We start from the raw sequence: 17,610 nt of genomic DNA, 5'->3' as shown, positions 1-17,610 counted from the left end.
GATGAACATTCAGAACTCTATTACACACATTCAAAAGTTGGTCCCTTATGAACTGGAAGAAAAAGAGGAAATCAAACAAAACAATCACTAATCACACCTTGATGTCCACTTGAATGAAAGGAACTGTTCTCCAGCATGAAACTAAAGTCTCCACCCTGTGTGATTGGGATTGCTTCTCCATCTTAAATACAGTTCAGGAGCAGCTTTGAGTGGGTGGTGTGGTAACGCATTCTGTTATCCCTCCCTCTGCCCCCCTGCTGAGCTGAACTCTTCAGCCCAGCCTTTTCGCTGGAAACAAAAAATAAGCATTCAAATTCTAAAAGAGCAGAAGGCATAAAAAGCACTGAGGGACAGGCATCTCATGGCTCACATGGTCACATCATATTTCTGTTTATATTCCAGATCCATTCAGCTTCCTGTCCATTCACTTTGTGGATTCTCTGTTGAACCTGTCTCAGCTTTGATTGTCATAACCACAGCTGAATCTTGCTTAGCCAATCAGCTCTTGCTACTTAGGTGTCATACATATTTCATGTTGCATCTCAGATATCTGACAAAGACCTTTTTTTTTTTTTTTTTTTTGTCTTTGTGAATTGATATCACGCCTCATATTTTCATTAGACACTTGCAAAAGCTTGCAGTCTGCGGTCAGATGAGCGGGATGTTTTATTCATGTCCTCTGAACATCTGCTTGTCCGGGTGTCAAAAATCATCAGGCTCCCCCAGGACTCCTGCCCGACTGCTTGTAAATGAACTCCAACAGTCGAGACTCAAAACAACCTGTCAGCTCTCGGCACCACCGGAAGAATCTCTCAGTATGGCCGTGGAGGTGAGCTGTGTAGCTAAGATCCTGTGCTGGAAAAAGAGTGATGAAAGTCAACTTTTGACACATGTGAGGTGGTTGAAATCAGAACAGAAAAGAAGAAGAAGGTGCATTTTGATGCAGTCGGTGTGATACTGTGAGAGTCTTTCTATTCCAAGTTGTTTCTTCTTTCCACAGCTTTTGGTGGATTTTGACACGGCTGTTCACTGTGGCTTCTGGTCGACAAGTCTCCCTGAGTCACCGGAGGCTCGTGCCAACTGGAGGGAAAGAGCCTGACCGCTAACAAGTGCTCACTGACTCATAGCCGCCACAGTATGTCCCACTGTGACTGTGTGTGTGTGTGTGTGTGTGTGTGTGTGTGTGTGTGTGTGTGTGTGTGTGTGTGTGTGTGAGTGTGAGTGTCTTAATATACTACCTAATATATACTGGTCTATTTACCACTTTGCACCCATCCCACAGAAAATGTGTGATCTTTTAGAAAAGATCATGTATTTTAGATTATACACATTGCCCACCCAAGCAACAGTCATCAGGAACACAGGAGCATGAATGAAATAAACCAAAAGTAAAAATACATTACCCTGAAAATCACGTCTTAATTATGAGCAAACATTCATTCAAGTCATGTTATAATCTTTCAGAATTCTATCAGGATCTCAAGCATTTTAAATTCTGTTATTTTCTCTGAATAACCACTGATTCTATACAAGTCTGTTGTGTTTATTAAATTTAAAACATGTTTGTTTCAACTGAAATGTGTCTCAAGTATGTTCTGATTTAAAAAAACAAACACGTTACAGCTTTCTGGTATCATTCATTGTGAACATTTACTTAACAAATGTAAACACAGGCTGTTTCTGCAGTGTGATGTAACTGTTTGTCTGGCTGTGTCTACAACAGAACATAGAAATAATCTAATATATCTGTGTTGTTCTTTAACTCATTAGACGGCCTTTAACTGCCACGAAGGAAAAAAACTGCAGTTCCCTCGCTGGCCTCTTGAGTCTGGCTCCAAGAGTGAGTCAGTTCCTATCAAGGCCAGTCTTACAATGTCAAACTTTACAGTAGAATATGTTAACATGTTTTCATGCCTGGTAAAAAAAAACAAAAACAGTGTTGGTCATTAAAGCTACTTGTTTTTACATTTATGACAACTGTACGGGGGATTCATTTTTACTCACTCTTTAATTAATCATCTCCAACATGTTTTCTTTCTGTGTTTTTTAAAGTTTTTTGTCATGTAAATATTAGACAAATAATAAAACCTGCTATGTACTTTACAAAATGAACAGACCTTTCAAGAAGTCTGTGAGCAAAAATCTAGTGCATTATATTTTATTGATATGTTTGAACTTATAAGCGGGTAGATTCATCTGAGTTCACTTTAAACAGACAGACTCAATTCATCATTATATTTGTTGATATACCTTCAAAAGAATTTCGCATTGCTTTATATATTTGATTTTTTAGCTTGAAAAGCTTCCTGTCCTCCCTCTTACATAACAGGCCATGTTGTGTCCTCGGATTGGAAAAGCAACTCAAATTTACTTAATATATTTTCACCTGAAAATAAGACATGCTCTTCCTGAATATGTGGAGCAGCTTTTCTAAGAAACAGCTTAATAAATCAACATTTTTAATAAACATATTTCTGTCCTTTTGCCAACCACAAACATTCTTTGTTGTTGATTTCATTCTTACATAGGTGCTTTTGATTTTTGTTGGGATTCTTAAAGGCTTATTTGTCATTGACATGTATGAATCTTGTTGTTTTCAATTTAACCTTGATGATCTGTATAGTCATGTGTTGTTTTGAAGTCAAACTGACATTCCTGACAAGAATAGTATAACTATAAGGAAACGTGGTGGCTAAATGTTATGCCTGGAGAACATTAAAGAAGCAGCAGAAGAAATGATAACTAATAAAGTATTAGTACATAAACCATACAACTTGTTAAGTTTAAACTCATACAGCTCATACATTTAAAGCTGATAAAATCTATCTTTGTTTTAATTCAACAGTTTTCTGTGAAACTTCTTCTGATCATGATTCGACAAACACTTGAATTCGCTCTCATAGAATCTCATTCAGGCCACAATCAAAGCCTTGCTCCTCCCAAACAAACAAGCCTAACTGTTTTTCCTCCCCGTTCATCCATCTCTCCACCAGGCAGTAAGTAGGAGCCATCGAACAGTGTCAGCCTCTGCATTCATGAGCACATCATCATCTGCCCTCCTCACCAACAATTAGCCCTTCATCACTCACAAAAGCCACTGTGCTGAAGTTGTATCTGGACCAAATGTTTAGTTTTACATCTTATAAATCCACAGGCTTTGATTCTGTTCTACATCAGGGAAAGGCAAAGACTGAAAGTGTGATTTCTTTGGGTTTTACTGTGAAATTTAAATCAACATTTAAGGTTTTTTAACTACAGCTTCAATTGTTGACTTCTCATAAAGTTAATGAATGAAGGGATCAGTCATTTCATCAGTACATTTGAGTGAAGTCATTTTTCACTGCCAGATATCTCCCAGTGACTCCCCCTATTCTCTCAGTGGCTCTATAGATTTTCTCCCAATGATAAATTGGACACCAGGCACCACTGAGGTGTGACCAGGTGCCAGAGGAGTATAGCTTTTGGTCCTTAATAGGCCTAATTATGCTGAAGACCTTTAAGAGCTGTTTGGGTAAGTTCTAATAACGTGTTGTGGGATGTAGCGTCAACAATAATCAATAGAAAAGATAATGCACCGACTGTGTTTAAAAAAAGCTGCTGTAATCATATAAAGTCGCTCAAAGACACAACTGAAGTGCAAAACACCAAGTAGTCACGTTTCAGAGCTGCAATGTTGCATCAGAGTTTGGATGTTTTTCCACTTTCTCTCTTTTGATTGAAATAAAGCGTGGATTCTGTCCCATCCATCACCTCCACTCTACCCCTCCCTTCCCTCCCTAAACACAGACGCAGGTTAATCTCTTGCACATTCTCTCCCGTGGCATCGAGGTGGGTAGAAACTTATGCGCCTGTGACTTAGTGCTGAATGAAAAAGAGACGTATAAGGTGAAGTTTACCCCCGCGGACAGACTTTTGATGTCTTTTTTCCCCCCGCCTAGCCTTGAGATTACGGAGATGAATTAGTTTGACGGATACGGCTGCGCGTAAAAAGTTGTGGATGGTTACTTTTACGCATTCACATTTCAGGGACTATTTAATCATTACAAGTGGCAGTATAATAAGAGATCTGGTGACATTTTTCCCTCGGCAAAAATACCGCCAACAAGCAGACTGGAAGACCATCCTCACCGGAGAACACCGCGGATCCGCAGAGCGCAGATGATCGCAACTGGTGTTTGTGGAGTAGCGCTGGTGCTGGTGTTGGTGGTTCTGATCCCGGTCCTGGTGAACACCGCCGGGACTCCTGCCCGCTATGAGATGCTCGGCTCCTGTCAAATGGTGTGTGACTCCCACGGGACAGCGACAACAGCCACTGCAAAGGCAACCAACCCGATTAAAGACAACCGCCTGGTACAGTCGCTTCCGACGTTCATCCAAGGTCCTCAAGGTGAGCCTGGGCGCGTGGGAAGAATGGGTCCGAGGGGTCCGGTAGGTGAGCCTGGACCCCCTGGACCTGTTGGTCCTCCAGGAGAGAAAGGGGCACCTGGTCCTCCAGGTCTACCCGGAGCCCCCGGAGCAAATGGGCCAAATGGTGCCATCAGCGCTGCTACCTACAATACTATCCCAAAGATCGCATTTTACGCCGGACTGAAGAAGCAGCACGAGGGATATGAAGTGTTGAAATTCGACGATGTAGTCACAAATCTTGGCAACCATTACGACCCCGCTTCAGGAAAATTCACCTGCTCAATACCCGGGATTTACTTCTTTGTTTACCATGTGTTGATGCGAGGCGGAGATGGGACCAGCATGTGGGCTGACCTCTGCAAGAACAACCAGGTAGGACTGCTTGTGAAATTATTATCAAATGATCTTTAAGTTTGTTTAAAGTCTTCTTTATACACAGGGCAAAGATGCCATTTGAGAGCCAAGTTTTACGCACAGGTTTTACGCACAGCAAGATCCAGAAAGAGACGCAAAATAGATTCCCCGGAACAAACTAAATGTGATTTATTTGAAGTTCAAGGACAGTCAAAAGTTTGTAATGAAAATGACTGATCTGTCGAAGCTTTTAGGACTACCATGGTTCTGATTTCCAAACAGTGACGCTTCACCAACAATATCAAATTTGCTTTCCAGGTGAGAGCAAGTGCCATCGCCCAGGACGCCGACCAGAACTACGACTACGCCAGCAACAGTGTTGTCCTGCACCTGGAGCCCGGGGACGAGATTTACATCAAGCTGGACGGCGGGAAGGCGCACGGGGGCAACAACAACAAATACAGCACGTTTTCCGGCTTCATGTTATACGCTGATTAAAACAGGAGGGGTAACAGCTCGCTTCACTGCTCATGCTCGATTCCATGTCAGTTGGATTACAAAAGACAGAGCTCAACATCTGAATATTGCGGAGAAAGGAGTCCATGGGGAAGTGGAGGATGTCGTGCGTGAAAAAAAACAACTGTACATCAGTGTAATTTCAGAATATTATTACGGATTATAAAATGTACAGCAATGAAATGTAACCCCGTCAAACTCATTCGTGTTGTTATTGCACCTTGAATGAACTGCTTAGCTTTAGAATAATACGTTTGCTGACGTGTCAAACATGCTGTGGCTGCACCTGCTGGGCGAAAGTTTAATGAATTGACCCGAGACATTCAGCTAAACGATACATAATCACCACTCTGTCCCAGTGATGTTCATCCATGTGTGGGCTTTATTTTTCAACAGATTTTAGAGTGGTCACACTTTTTGAGAAACATGTTAAAGCGGTATTACTGCATGATTATAAACATGACATTTAAAAGACTTTAAAAGAATCTGTTAAGGGCCATTCTGATGGGGGGTTTTTTTGTCTGAAGAAAATCACTGAAACTCGTTTTCTTGTCTCCATAAATGACAGCTGCATGGTTGAGGCACCAGGGCGGTCTCTGGGTTAGTCATACTGTATATCTGCCTGCTGATTGTTAAGCCCCTCTGTATAAGACTGTGTTAAAATGATGTGTACAAATCCACTCCTCTGCCTCTCTTTGTTAATTTTCTCTGACGCTTAATCAAAGTTATACAGTTGTTGGGGTACTGTGGATGATCGTGCCATTGGTCCTGTGGTGAGGAGTCACCCTGTGAGGCCACCTGTTCCCAGATGAGAGGAGAACATGTCCTTCATCTGGGGCCTGCCAGCCACTCAACCTCCCAGAGACACCCAGATGCCCACTGAGAGGCAACAGGACAACTCATCTAACACAGCCGCATTGTGTCGAGAGCAGAGCAGCATACTGATTACCAACACGCTTGTTACTTTCATCCCCAGAAAGTGTGTTAGCGGAGATGCCACTTAGAAAATACAAAGAAAGCAGCTGCGACGTTGACATTGAAGTATACAAATTCATTTAGCACCACGCTTTCAAGCACCAGAGAGGGAAATATTTGTCTTAGATTGCATTTACATTCCTGTTGAAAAAAAAAAAAAAAAAAAAAAAAGCTTTTTTTTTTTGACGTGTGGGAGAAGGTTGGAGGCACTGTGATCCTGCAAAGCTCCTTCACATAATAAGCTTACAAAGTTAATCATGTGTTAGCACAAGTGTAAATCAGCTGGATGAAACAGCAGCTCATGATCATTTCTGAAGATAGAAACAAAACATTCAGCTTTGCTACAAAATTACAAACAATCATCCTGAAGACAAATTTACTTAAAAAAAAAAAAAGAGTTGTCTGATTACTGCTAAAATCGCAACGTTTTAATTGTGCAGTGTTTGTCTCCATCATCAAATAAAATGATCGTCATATCAGAACACAGTCTACCGGTGCTTTAGTTTACGTTGCTGCTTTATTTAAAGGTCAACCAGCATTTTGGGTTGTCGATGAGGATTTTATCCACCTGGTGCTGGGAGATCCCCCTCATCAGCATCTTTGGCACAATGTTTTTCAGGATGTGAGAGTAGCCGTGGCCGCCATATTTGGTGAGCCGGTTCTTGGTGTGGATGTCGTGTGCGACCAATATCTTGTCCTCGTAGCCCTCCTTCACGAGAAACGCCAAGCTACGCAAACATGAAAACAAAAGAGAGAAACATTTAAAGGGAAGAGGACACTTTTTGATGTGGTCAACAGTCTGCATGAATGTGATCTTAAAACGGTATTTTGTACGTGTGCCAACTAACATCTGCAACATTATCTATTCATCACTCGTCCTGCTGACACACACACACCCTCCCTCTTGCTGTTTACAGAGTGATCAGTCTCGTAGTTTTGAACCTAATCCTGAAAGCAGCATTTACTCAGAACGATACAAACCACATGTAGACTCGAGCTCCACATCTGGACTCTGGAAAGGTCTCAAATATTGACAAGAAATATAATCTAAGTATTCTGGGACTGAAAGACGAGTGGAACCCCGTCTGATGTTACTCACGTCTGAACTCTCTGGCTGTCACTGGGCATGTCCAACTCCAGGTTGTACGGGTAGTTTAGCATCTCGGTCCCAAACAGATCGTACTCCAGATAACTGCCCAGCTTTGCAAACTCCAGCAGTTCCCCCTCATCAAATATGGTCCTGCATGAAGAAAAAACAGAGGTGATGTGTAGCTCAAGGTTTACTAAGATTTTAATTAAAAAATGTCTTTCATTCTTTTAACCCTCTTCAGACTCTAAAAACCCAGCCGTGAATACACTTTTCTGTGAAAGCAGATCCACCATATCTTTGATATCTTGAAATCTAACTTGTTAAAAAACAGGAAATGAAAGACACTGTGTTTTGGAAAAAATAATTGAAATAGTTCACAACTCACCAACTGTTTTTCAAACTCAAATCAAACACTCCCATAAACCTTGAGACGTTTTCATTCTTTGATATTGAACTACTGAAGTTCTATATTAATTAAATCAGCGTTGTCAATTCTTTTCAACCAAAAAAGTAGAAAAGGCATCAGTTTAAACAGATTTTAGGTCCCGGTGCTTTTAAAAGTTGTTCTGCACGCTGTGAAAGAACTCTGATCACTGCTGGGATGATAAATGTTTTTTTTCTCAAATAAAGGACAACTGGAGGAGGCGAGTACAAGTCTTAAAGTCTTGTGTATGATCTCAGAAATCGTAATAAAAAAAAAAAAGAATTAAAACAGAACTGTACTGGCCGCCCATTCAACAGTATAAATTTACAATCCATTCTGGAAGAGAATTTGAAACAACAAGCCTTGTCTTTGAAAACTGCTGGATTGTCTAATGTGGATACAGCACACAGAGCTGGAAGTTTTAACTTCAGGGGACTTTTTACCTGTCCAGATGTGACATGACAGTTTTGCTAATGTCACCGCCAGCCTCCTGAAGGATCCGGACGACTTCAGCTGGAGCTGCGGGGTTTCTGCCGGGATGGATGATGACGGGGCAGCCGAGCTGGGCCTGAGCGTGAGCCGTCGCTTTCAGCACCTTCGTCTCGCTCTCTGTGATTGGCCAGCCGGTTCCGATCTCACCAATCACACCGCAGCGGATGTCGGTGCCATCAGCGCCCTGAAGTACCTCGCTGACAATGATATCTGTGAGCTGATGAAGACAGGAGGACGTCAGGCCTTTAAAATAGTAGTTACTCACATGATAGTAAACTGTAACTGTTCTATGATGTGTTTAACAGACCTGATGGTCACAAACTGAGAAGATGTCAGGATTGAAAGACTATACCTAAATATCCACAAACACCTACAACTCAATACTGCGACAAAGCTACCAGTAGCAAGTTACACTAATTAAAGTTTCCATTAGATCAAAATAGATTTTTTTTTTCATATTTGTCACCTGATGAGTTTTATTTTTTCAACAGTATCTAGCCAATCAATCAATAACAAAAAAAAGTCTTTTTAAAGGTCTCTGCAAAAATGATCAATAACTTCAACAAGTGTGGTTTGAGATTTTTAAGTCTTGTTGGTGATATTTAGAGTTTGTTATTTGCATGAAACATTAATACATGCTCACTCGTCATGCACTTATGGATTTTTTATTTTTATTTTTTTTTTGTCATTTCAGTCAAAGCATGTTTGCACCAGTACCTGAGGGGTACTTAGCATTTGTTTACACTCAGGTACATCTTGAAACTACTGGCCCTTTTAACTATTTTTTGATTCATATTTTTTTACACTCTTATATTTTTTTAATCTAATTTAATTTTGCACTGTGAGATTGTCTCTGCTATCCTGCTTTGCTGCTGTAACACTGTAAAGTTTGTGAGAATAAATAATAAAGGGTTATCTTATCTTACCTTGTCTTCTCTTATGTACAAGTATTGGATTAAGTATGAGGTTAAAAAGTTGTATTGGGATATCTGTAGTTATAAACGTTTCTAACCTTCTAACAATTAGGTTTTTTTTTTTCCTCACACTGTTTCACACCTTCTCCACACTCATCCTCTTTGTGGCCTCAGTGTGGGTGCAGTCCACGTAGTACCCCGCTCCTGCGACAATGTGGACCCCTGTGTCCTTTGCCATCTGTCTGAGGGTGGGCAGGTCTCTGTCGATGCCCGTGGTGGTGTTCTCCACTATGGTGCCCCCGCCAGCCTTCCTGTAAACCAGCAGCTCCTCCCTCACCGCGTTGGTCTCCTGCAACAGCAGCAGGTTCTCGTGAGAACTGTACGGGTTCTGTCTCAGCCAGTGCATGTGCTGCATGTGAAAGGGGTTCTCCGCCACTGCTTCATCACCTGGAGGAGGAGGGAAGTAGCAGCACTCGAAGCTCATGGTCAGGTGCTCATGGGTCATAGTGCGACCAAGTTGGTCCGGATCAACTAGACCCAGGACGGTCTGGACCTTCCCACTTAGATGTGACATGATTGGTGTTCAAGGTTTCCAACTAAAACTGAAAGGAGGAAAAAAGGAAGTTAATATTAATGTTTTGTACATAACACATATATGGTAAAGATTAAAATAGTCCTTGCTTCAGTGTAACAGATCACACAGGAGTGAATGTTTGCTATAAGACACTACCCACTGGTTGACAGATTGACCACAGGGTGCAAGCAGAAGAAAGACCTTTGGACTGTACAAAACCCGATAAATTAAAAAAGAGAAAGAACCTCCAGGTCCTTCTAAGTGTAAAGTTTATTTCTTCTCTCTTAATGAATAGCTCGGTGTCAAATTAGACAGAAATAGTTATATGAAGATAGCTGAAACACTTAAAACACTTTATTAAAGTCATTGTCGTCGATCGTAAACACCGTGCAATAAACTCAAAGCTGCAACACGAGCCGTGTCATCCTGTGAAATTAATTCATTCGCTCCTTAAATGTATCTAAATTGTATGCAGAAAGTCTTCTGACCTTGTTTTTTGTTATTTCGTTTCGCCTCCACCAGACCGTTTAGCGATGGATTAGCTCAGCTCATGGTGAAGCATAGGGGGTGTTTATATGTCTAGTGCAGGATCTTCAAATCAACGCGAGATAACACGAGATTACAGTGCAGAAACACAAATCCACTGCAGGTCCACTGAGAGGGCGACGAGATTTTACGAATTTATTAAATCCAATTTAAAAAAGTATCACCATTTGTTTATAATGTTGTATATGTTTGGCTTTTGTTATTTAATTTAGGAATATTCCTTTTTAATTGGCAAAGCCTGACTGTTGTAAGATAAAAACAGATAAAATGTACCAAACTAGCCTTTTTTATATATATTGTATCCTATTTAGTTGGTTTAATTGTCGTTTACATGTTGCATCATATTAAACTGGAATATACAGTGGATATATTTTACAGTCATACATGGCTTTTTCACCTGATACTGATAAATTATTATATTGTTAAAAACCATGTAGACAAATGTCTCTACTTTTTAAGGTACTTCTAAAACATTCAAAATTGAAGTCTTTGTAAACAATTCTAACGTTTAATAAGGCCATGTTTGAAATTTGTGTGTTTGTAAATATATAAATTTTTAGTTCTAAGGGCGAAAGCCAAAATATGTTATGCTCATCAGCCAAACAATGACAACACCAAACTTGTCATCATTTATGCCCTATTTTGCTCTTCTTTTGTTTTTGTTAATTTTGACATTGCCATCTAGACTGGACTTCTTTGGATCATTTATTAGAAACTCACATTTTCAGAAATAACGTCAAAACAGTTCATTTAAAGCAGCATATTAAAACATATTAGAGTATTCAGTTGACATTAAAATGATATTGCTCCGAGAACATGTGAGAATGATGCAGGGCCTCGCAGAGACAGACTGTGACTCTGTATCTCTGCTTTCCTCTCTCAGCAGATGGTCTTCAGCAGCATTTGGTCTTCTGTTTCATGGAGCTGCCCTGTGAACAGTCACCATCACACTAAGCATCCTTCCATTTGTCTGCAAGAAGACAGCTTTGCAGATTAGAGATTCAGCAAAGAGACAGATTACTTTCGTTGTCCTAAAAAAAAAAGGTATGATATCTTTCTTTATGTCTGATTTAAAAAACCATGAATGAGGTCAAGTTAACAATCACCAGCATGTTTCTTCTGATCAAGCCTATTGGATCTTAAAGATTTACCAAATCAACTGTGGATACCATTAAAGGAACTCAAGACCCCTATAGCTACACAATTTTTCTTCAATTTTACGGTACAAATGTGTTATGTTCAAGTTTTTTTTATACCTTTGATAAATTGTTACTCTAAACTGTTGCACTTTATCACCCTGTAGTTTTGGGATTCATTTGGGTTCATACACATCAATTCCAGTATATGTCATATGTAAATCAGAAAACAATTTAAATTTCAAAAAAGATTGGGTAATGTTCAGAATGTAAATGATCATGTAATGAAAATTATACCTGAATAAGATTTGCTGAAAACAAAGCATAACCAAATATCCTACAAGAAACATAAAAAAAACAACAGAAAATTAGATAAAGACCAAACTGAATACCCACAGCCATTATGACAGCAACAAATAAGAAAACAACAGGGAAGGAAAATGAATTCATCAACATTAAAAAATGAAACAAAGATTTAATAGTAAATGAGTTTTTGGATGCAGTTACTCATGAGACTGCTGGATCGTCCCTCTGCAGGGTTCCTCATTAGAGGAGACTGTCACTCCCATTCATCTGTACAGATGACATGTCTCAGACGGACATGACCCCAGGGAGCTCTCAGAGAGGGATGACTAAAACCAACTCCCCCAAGTGGACAGATCTCCACAGACACAGCTTGGACATTAAGAAGAATCTGAGTTTGATGCAAAGTAAATAGTTTAAAAGCCTTTAAAGGGCTGTCATGTTTGATTAAGACATCTATTAAAAAGAAGGCCTACAGTACAAACTCTCCTCTGAAGTCCTTCCAGTCACCAAGTTTCTCCCCCCCGCCCCCCTCCATGTGTCTTTTTTTTTTTTTTTTTTTTTTTACATTTTCTTTCCTTCCAAATACATGTTAATCAAGACAAAATTGTTTCCTAATCTAAAGAGAAAGAGTCCTGATTTCAGTGTCACTTAGAAACCTGCATGATTTTTAGTTTTCATCCAAATGTTATGGTCTGGTGCCCTCTGCTGACGGAGAGGTGGAAGACATTTTGCAGTTAGATGAGGCCTGTAGCCATCGAATATCAGATCCTTGTGTTATTCACTGGTGCCCACAATTGTACGCCAAATCAGAGCTATGCACATAGTATGACAGTACTTCACTCTGAGGGTGAATTGGGGTCCTTTCAGTCAATTGAAATGACATAACTGACTGTGAAAACTAGTGGTTAACTGACTGTGGTTTTCTGTTTGTTGATGGCCTCTCATATAATTGGTGTGCTGGATTAGGCTGAACAGAGCCTCCAGCATTTGTAAATCTATAGGCCTGTTTGTCTCAAGAAATATGAGAATATTGAGACTGTGATGAATTGCAAACCGCACTCCTATTAACTATAGCCTTCAAACTGAGACACATTTTTCCATGGATGATTTTCTGACAAAGGAGAATAAGATTGCCGAAACACTTCCATTTCCTTTTTGATAATTAGGAGTGAGGAACATTTTATGTAACCCTTACATGTAACTTCTGTCCTATACAGTGCGTCATAATTTGATCTGTTTTAGTTTGATATTTCAGAGTTTATATGTTTTATTGGTTTTAGTTCTCATTCTTCCCTGATGCTGTTTCTCTTTTAGTGTAGTCTTTAGTCTTCAGTGTTTCGTGTGTAATTGTGTTTCTTTATGTTCTTGTGCGTTTGCTCTCTGTGTTCCTTCCCTTCTGTGTCAGATCATTATTGAAAGTTAGTTGTTGGTTCACATTTATTTTCCAAGTCATCTCTCGTGGCTTCGATTTTCTTTTTACCATTTGAGGTGTTTTTAATTTTGACATTTCATAGTAAGTTTATTTTTGAATTATTGTTTTAGTAGTTTTTGGTTTTCTGTGATTGGGTTCACCTCCTATGTTTTTCCAGTGCTGTGACACAGTGCTTCCTTTTAACAACAAAACAAATTGTAGAATTCAGATATCAAACATAACCCAAAATAATGGGGAAAATAATCAGTTCCATTAAGTGTTAATGTTACATTAAATGTCTAATCTGTTACATTATATTTCATGAAATATGGACATTTGTGTAAATAATGTATCAAAGACTGAAGTATTTTACCTGCTCATTTGTTAAAATTCTTGAGATTATATTTTGTATGGTTTGAGCCAATATAAATAAAGATTGATTGAAGGAAATCTGCATCATAACCTCCTTCTGCATTGGTACTCTCTTTAGGATATGAATGTGGCTGCAAGGATTTGGTTCAAGTAATCCCCAAAAGAGTTTTGAATGTTGAAGTAAATGTCCGTCTTGTGATTTGTGTTAGACCCCACGTCAACCTAAACAACTGTTAAAGAGGTCTATCTCTGTAGTGACTTTTTCAATGGTTGTTATTTGTTTAACATTACTTAGTAGTAGGAAAGTAGTTGTGATAGTGATTTGATAACAGTGTTAGGGTTAGAACGTGTATGCTTTGAAAGTTTCTTTTTCATCCACAGAGCCCTGAATTCAGGCCACTGAGTCCAGACTTGCTGGTGTGAACGATGCCGTGCAGTTCCATGCAAAAGTGTCGTGCAAATCCCCTTTTCCACGGGTCCACATGACAAGCCAATGGTCTTCCCATTGCTACTTGTCATGCTGTGTCCTATATAAACTCCTACTGCACAAACATCCACACAGACCTGTGAGAACAATCTGCAAGGAGAAAGTACAACCTTTATCATGGCTGTGAGGAGTTTGGTTCTGGCCGGGGCTTTGTTGTTGGGAATATGCATCATCACAAGTGGCATGCCGACTGAAACTACACATGCCTACTGCAGGATTGTCTGGTAAGAATTCCTCAATCTGCAATCAAAGTTTGGATAGAAAAACAGATAGTCAATGATATATTTGATTCTTTCTGTTTTCAGGTTGCTTGGAGTGCCATGTGATCAAGTCAGCATGGCCATCCTGACTCAGATTAAGGCCATGGGCTCCTACAAGGCAAGACACATCAGGAGGATTATAAAGTCTCAAACTGTCTTTATTTTGGTTGTATTGTGTGAATTTATAATTACTTCCAAAATTATCTCTCTGTCGGGGTGATTCAGCTCGGCCCTGTGACTGCGGCCCTTATTCAGGCCAACCACACCTCTGCAGTCGGCCAGATTGAGGGGGTCAACTTCACCATGATGGGCACGGCGATGGGCCTGGGCTGCCATGTAGAGGTGACTCAGATACTATTTGCATCTTATACATCACAGTTAAATTAGTAAAATCATATAGAATAAAATAATCATGGCTTTTTGTTTCAAATAAAGTTATGAAGGTGTTTTATCTCCAGGGTTCATCTGTGTCTGCGTTCTGGTTCAGCCTGTTTGATAACGGCACAAACTACTGTAACCTTCGCAACATCATACAAGGTAGGGCGTTTTTACGAAGCCATCCCTGATACTAATGTCTTAAATATTTTGTACATCAGAATCCAGTCATCAAATGTTCATACTTAAAGTCTCACATTAATGATTTTTCTCTGTTTCAGGAAGTGGACTCACCAAAGCTCCGGGCTTCATTGAGTACACCAACGAGTGGCTCTGCCTCGGGATGGGAGTTTCTGCCTGCAAATAGATGTGGAATCTTTGTATTTGTTTACATTTCTGTCTGGTCATACAGATTTAAGAATCAGATTTACTTAATAAAAGACATGTTTTGTGATGAGAATTCTAGTTTGTGTCTTTGTTTGTTTTGCAATACCAAAGGACTAACCAGCCTGCTCTGAATTAACGACATATTTTGTGATATTGAGAAGAATGTTGTGCTAAACATGAGATATACAGACAGGTGAGCTGACATGCATTAACAGAATATGTCATTGTACCTTATTTGCAAAATTAGTACATTTGTCAGTTTTTTATGTTGACAACCTTTTATGATCTAAAGGAATTACATAACCAAATCACAGAGGTCACATGTATTCTGTGGAGATTCTTTTTTTTTTTTTTTTAAATCAGACAACCACTGCTGGCATTGACTGCCTGTCAGACCTCCTGATTCTCTGATTTTCCACTCTGACTCTGTCCGGCTGAGTCATCTGACTCTTGAATGACCACATTGCATGACATCGTGTCAGTCAGGAAAATAGTGAGTTTACGGAAAATAAAAACAGAGGTGAAAATTTCTGTGAGTTTATTTGTTGGCAACACCACACGATGAAGATGATATATATATATATATATATATATATATATACAGTATATAAACCTGCATTAAACAGACGCTTGTAGCTTGCTTTTAGCTTTCACTTACATTTTGGATGTATTGTTACAAAAATGATCCTACAAGGACAAAAAAGAACATATAACATTTCAGTGAAAGGAAATGTGCTCTTTGTCATGAGCCCAGGTTAAAACATGTTTTTTATGCACACACTTTAACCTGTGCATGATGATGAAGCAACAAAATGACAAAACAAGTGTATGAGCTTGTTGGCTTCAACATGTGGCAAATCCGTAGCTGAGGCAACCCCACTCACTGATCATCTCCATGAAGCCCGGCGCTAAGTTGAGTCCACTCGCTGAACATTCATAAAAGATAAAAATCAATCATTCCAATTTTTTATTGCATGTTTTCATTTGCTGATACACTATTGCACATAAAGCAAAGAAAGTGTGTTCTTTGTCTGAATAAACACTTGAACAGAAAGTTAATAAACCAATAAATGTCTCTAAGATAATTGAGTCATCTTTTAAAAGTTACTAACCTGTCAGCAGGTCATGCAGGTTGCAGTAGTTGAGGCCATCGTCTCGAAGGCTTTTGAATGTGAGAGAGGCAGACTGAGCCTGTAACAAACAAACATGCACAACAAATTTTTTTCATGTGCTTGTCTCTTCATTCAGCTTAAGATATTCATGAATGATTGAAGACTATTGAGACTCACAGACACACGGCAGCTGCCGGTCAATATGGTGGTGTGCAGGATGAACTCTATGCTCTCAACATACAGTTTATCAGAGGAAGTGTGGTGGGCATGGATCGACTCATTCATAGCTGAAACAAGCTGCAACAGTAGAAAACACAGGTGTTAATGTGAGACCTCATTTATGGACATCGCAGTCATTGTGCGTCTCCACATCCAAACATCTCACATGTGACGGTTGCCTACCGTTCCATCGACAAGTTTTGACAGTAACCTGCTGCTTTAACAGACTTCCCTCGTTTTGAAGGGTTTTCAAAACTCCGATTACGATTCTTTGAAGCTGTCTGCAGAGATTTGTGCAGCAGCTGATGCCTGGCTGTGATGATTGGTGATAAGGCCGGACTTTGAAGTGGGTGTTCAAATGAGGGTGTTTGGGTTGAAATGAGAGCTGAACCGTCCTGTGAAGTGCACATATAACCATTTCTCTGGTTCTTGCTTTTTGCACGGGGGCATTATCTTGTTGAAACAGAAAAAACCTTATTCCTGCATGTTGCCAAAAATGGTCAGTGAATACATAGTACATACTGTATTATCCCCATTTGCCCTTTATGTTAGATTCAAACCAGGGAGCATTCTGGGACTGTGCCAAACAACCTCAGACTCATGACCAAATTTACACATATAGGCCTATAGGCTAACAGGAATGTTCATGTTCATGGCATTTAATCATAGCTCATAAAATGGTGAACTGTTAACAACAAACCAAAAGCAAAAAAAAGCAAAAGCAAATCTATGAACTTACTTACGTGTATAAAAAGACATAAAATAATACTGGCCTAAATTTATGACATGGAAATAATGGAGTTAAATTATTTTATCCCCATTAGATTTAAAGATCTACAGCTACAGGTTGCTATTCCCTATAAAAGTTAATAGCAAACAAATCAATCAATATTAAGGAATGAAAGAAAATAACTCACTATATAGTGACACTTTTCACAGCCATTCAAAGGATTAAAAGCTTGAATCTGTTGCAGCAGTTTGGTACCAACGTCAGCACAGGGCAGCCCAAACAGCCTGAAGCAGAAAAACAATTATCATATACACACTATTCTTGAAATGAATGACAGCAGGAGGCGACAGTTTGTCTCCAGTTGATGTTCTGACGTTGAAGCTTGAATACTAAAACACAAAGACACAAGAATAATTGGTGAGTCTTCTTACCAGAGAGTCCTGCAGAAAGCGTGGTAAGGAACAGGTGCAGGGCTGGCAAACAGTCCTGCAAAAAATGCTGAGGCCAGCAGCAGAGACCTCAT

General features: G+C 39.6%; 4 protein-coding genes across 5 annotated transcripts; 2 read left to right on the top strand and 2 right to left on the bottom strand.

Moving 5' to 3' along the window:
* The first annotated feature begins 3,798 nt into the window (after window positions 1-3,798).
* Window positions 3,799-5,536, top strand: c1ql3b (complement component 1, q subcomponent-like 3b). The gene is made up of 2 exons (XM_079348172.1): window positions 3,799-4,779; window positions 5,080-5,536. Exons 1-2 carry the CDS (start codon window positions 4,159-4,161, stop codon window positions 5,257-5,259), a joined length of 801 nt encoding a protein of 266 aa, XP_079204298.1. The 5' UTR covers window positions 3,799-4,158; the 3' UTR covers window positions 5,260-5,536.
* Window positions 5,537-5,641: 105 nt separating this feature from the next.
* Window positions 5,642-10,342, bottom strand: pter (phosphotriesterase related). Its single transcript, XM_079348171.1, has 5 exons — window positions 10,235-10,342; window positions 9,315-9,774; window positions 8,210-8,475; window positions 7,352-7,492; window positions 5,642-6,980 (listed from the first exon to the last, which is right to left on the bottom strand). The coding sequence occupies exons 2-5, from the start codon at window positions 9,744-9,746 to the stop codon at window positions 6,770-6,772; spliced, it is 1,050 nt and encodes a 349-aa protein (XP_079204297.1). The 5' UTR covers window positions 9,747-9,774; window positions 10,235-10,342; the 3' UTR covers window positions 5,642-6,769.
* On the top strand, window positions 9,718-15,017 carry LOC306826699 (uncharacterized protein). Of its 2 annotated transcripts, none has more exons than XM_079348176.1 (7): window positions 9,718-9,807; window positions 11,179-11,336; window positions 13,899-14,228; window positions 14,310-14,382; window positions 14,490-14,606; window positions 14,723-14,801; window positions 14,921-15,017. In XM_079348176.1, the coding sequence occupies exons 3-7, from the start codon at window positions 14,122-14,124 to the stop codon at window positions 15,004-15,006; spliced, it is 462 nt and encodes a 153-aa protein (XP_079204302.1). In that variant the 5' UTR covers window positions 9,718-9,807; window positions 11,179-11,336; window positions 13,899-14,121; the 3' UTR covers window positions 15,007-15,017. The 2 variants fall into 2 exon arrangements, with proteins under 2 accessions (XP_079204302.1, XP_079204301.1); XM_079348175.1 differs by having other exon boundaries at window positions 9,722-9,807; window positions 11,176-11,336.
* An 839-nt stretch (window positions 15,018-15,856) lies between these two features.
* LOC306827205 (uncharacterized protein) lies at window positions 15,857-17,610 on the bottom strand (the record flags this gene model as incomplete). The annotated part of the gene is made up of 5 exons (XM_079348875.1): window positions 15,857-15,952; window positions 16,139-16,217; window positions 16,316-16,435; window positions 17,275-17,371; window positions 17,519-17,610. The coding sequence occupies 5 exons, from the start codon at window positions 17,608-17,610 to the stop codon at window positions 15,870-15,872; spliced, it is 471 nt and encodes a 156-aa protein (XP_079205001.1). The 3' UTR covers window positions 15,857-15,869.

The sequence above is a fragment of the Symphodus melops genome (genome assembly GCF_947650265.1).
Source record: "Symphodus melops genome assembly, chromosome: 7".
Classification (NCBI taxonomy): Eukaryota; Metazoa; Chordata; class Actinopteri; order Labriformes; family Labridae; genus Symphodus; species Symphodus melops.
The sequence above is the reverse complement of the archived record's forward strand: the minus strand, read 5'-3'. Positions and strand labels throughout refer to the sequence as shown.

Excerpts from the sequence above, each read along its gene's own strand:
- c1ql3b (XM_079348172.1), top strand. The coding sequence starts at position 4,159 with ATGATCGCAACTGGTGTTTGTGGAGTAGCGCTGGTGCTGGTGTTGGTG. Across the intron at positions 4,780-5,079 it reads ACCTCTGCAAGAACAACCAG|GTGAGAGCAAGTGCCATCGC; the intron begins GTAGGACTGCTT and ends TTTGCTTTCCAG.
- pter (XM_079348171.1), bottom strand. The coding sequence starts at position 9,746 with ATGTCACATCTAAGTGGGAAGGTCCAGACCGTCCTGGGTCTAGTTGAT. Across the intron at positions 7,493-8,209 it reads GTCATGTCACATCTGGACAG|GACCATATTTGATGAGGGGG; the intron begins GTAAAAAGTCCC and ends TTCTTCATGCAG. Across the intron at positions 6,981-7,351 it reads GACAGCCAGAGAGTTCAGAC|CTTGGCGTTTCTCGTGAAGG; the intron begins GTGAGTAACATC and ends ATGTTTGCGTAG.
- LOC306826699 (XM_079348176.1), top strand. The coding sequence starts at position 14,122 with ATGGCTGTGAGGAGTTTGGTTCTGGCCGGGGCTTTGTTGTTGGGAATA. Across the intron at positions 14,229-14,309 it reads GCCTACTGCAGGATTGTCTG|GTTGCTTGGAGTGCCATGTG; the intron begins GTAAGAATTCCT and ends TTCTGTTTTCAG. Across the intron at positions 14,607-14,722 it reads GCCTGGGCTGCCATGTAGAG|GGTTCATCTGTGTCTGCGTT; the intron begins GTGACTCAGATA and ends TTTTATCTCCAG.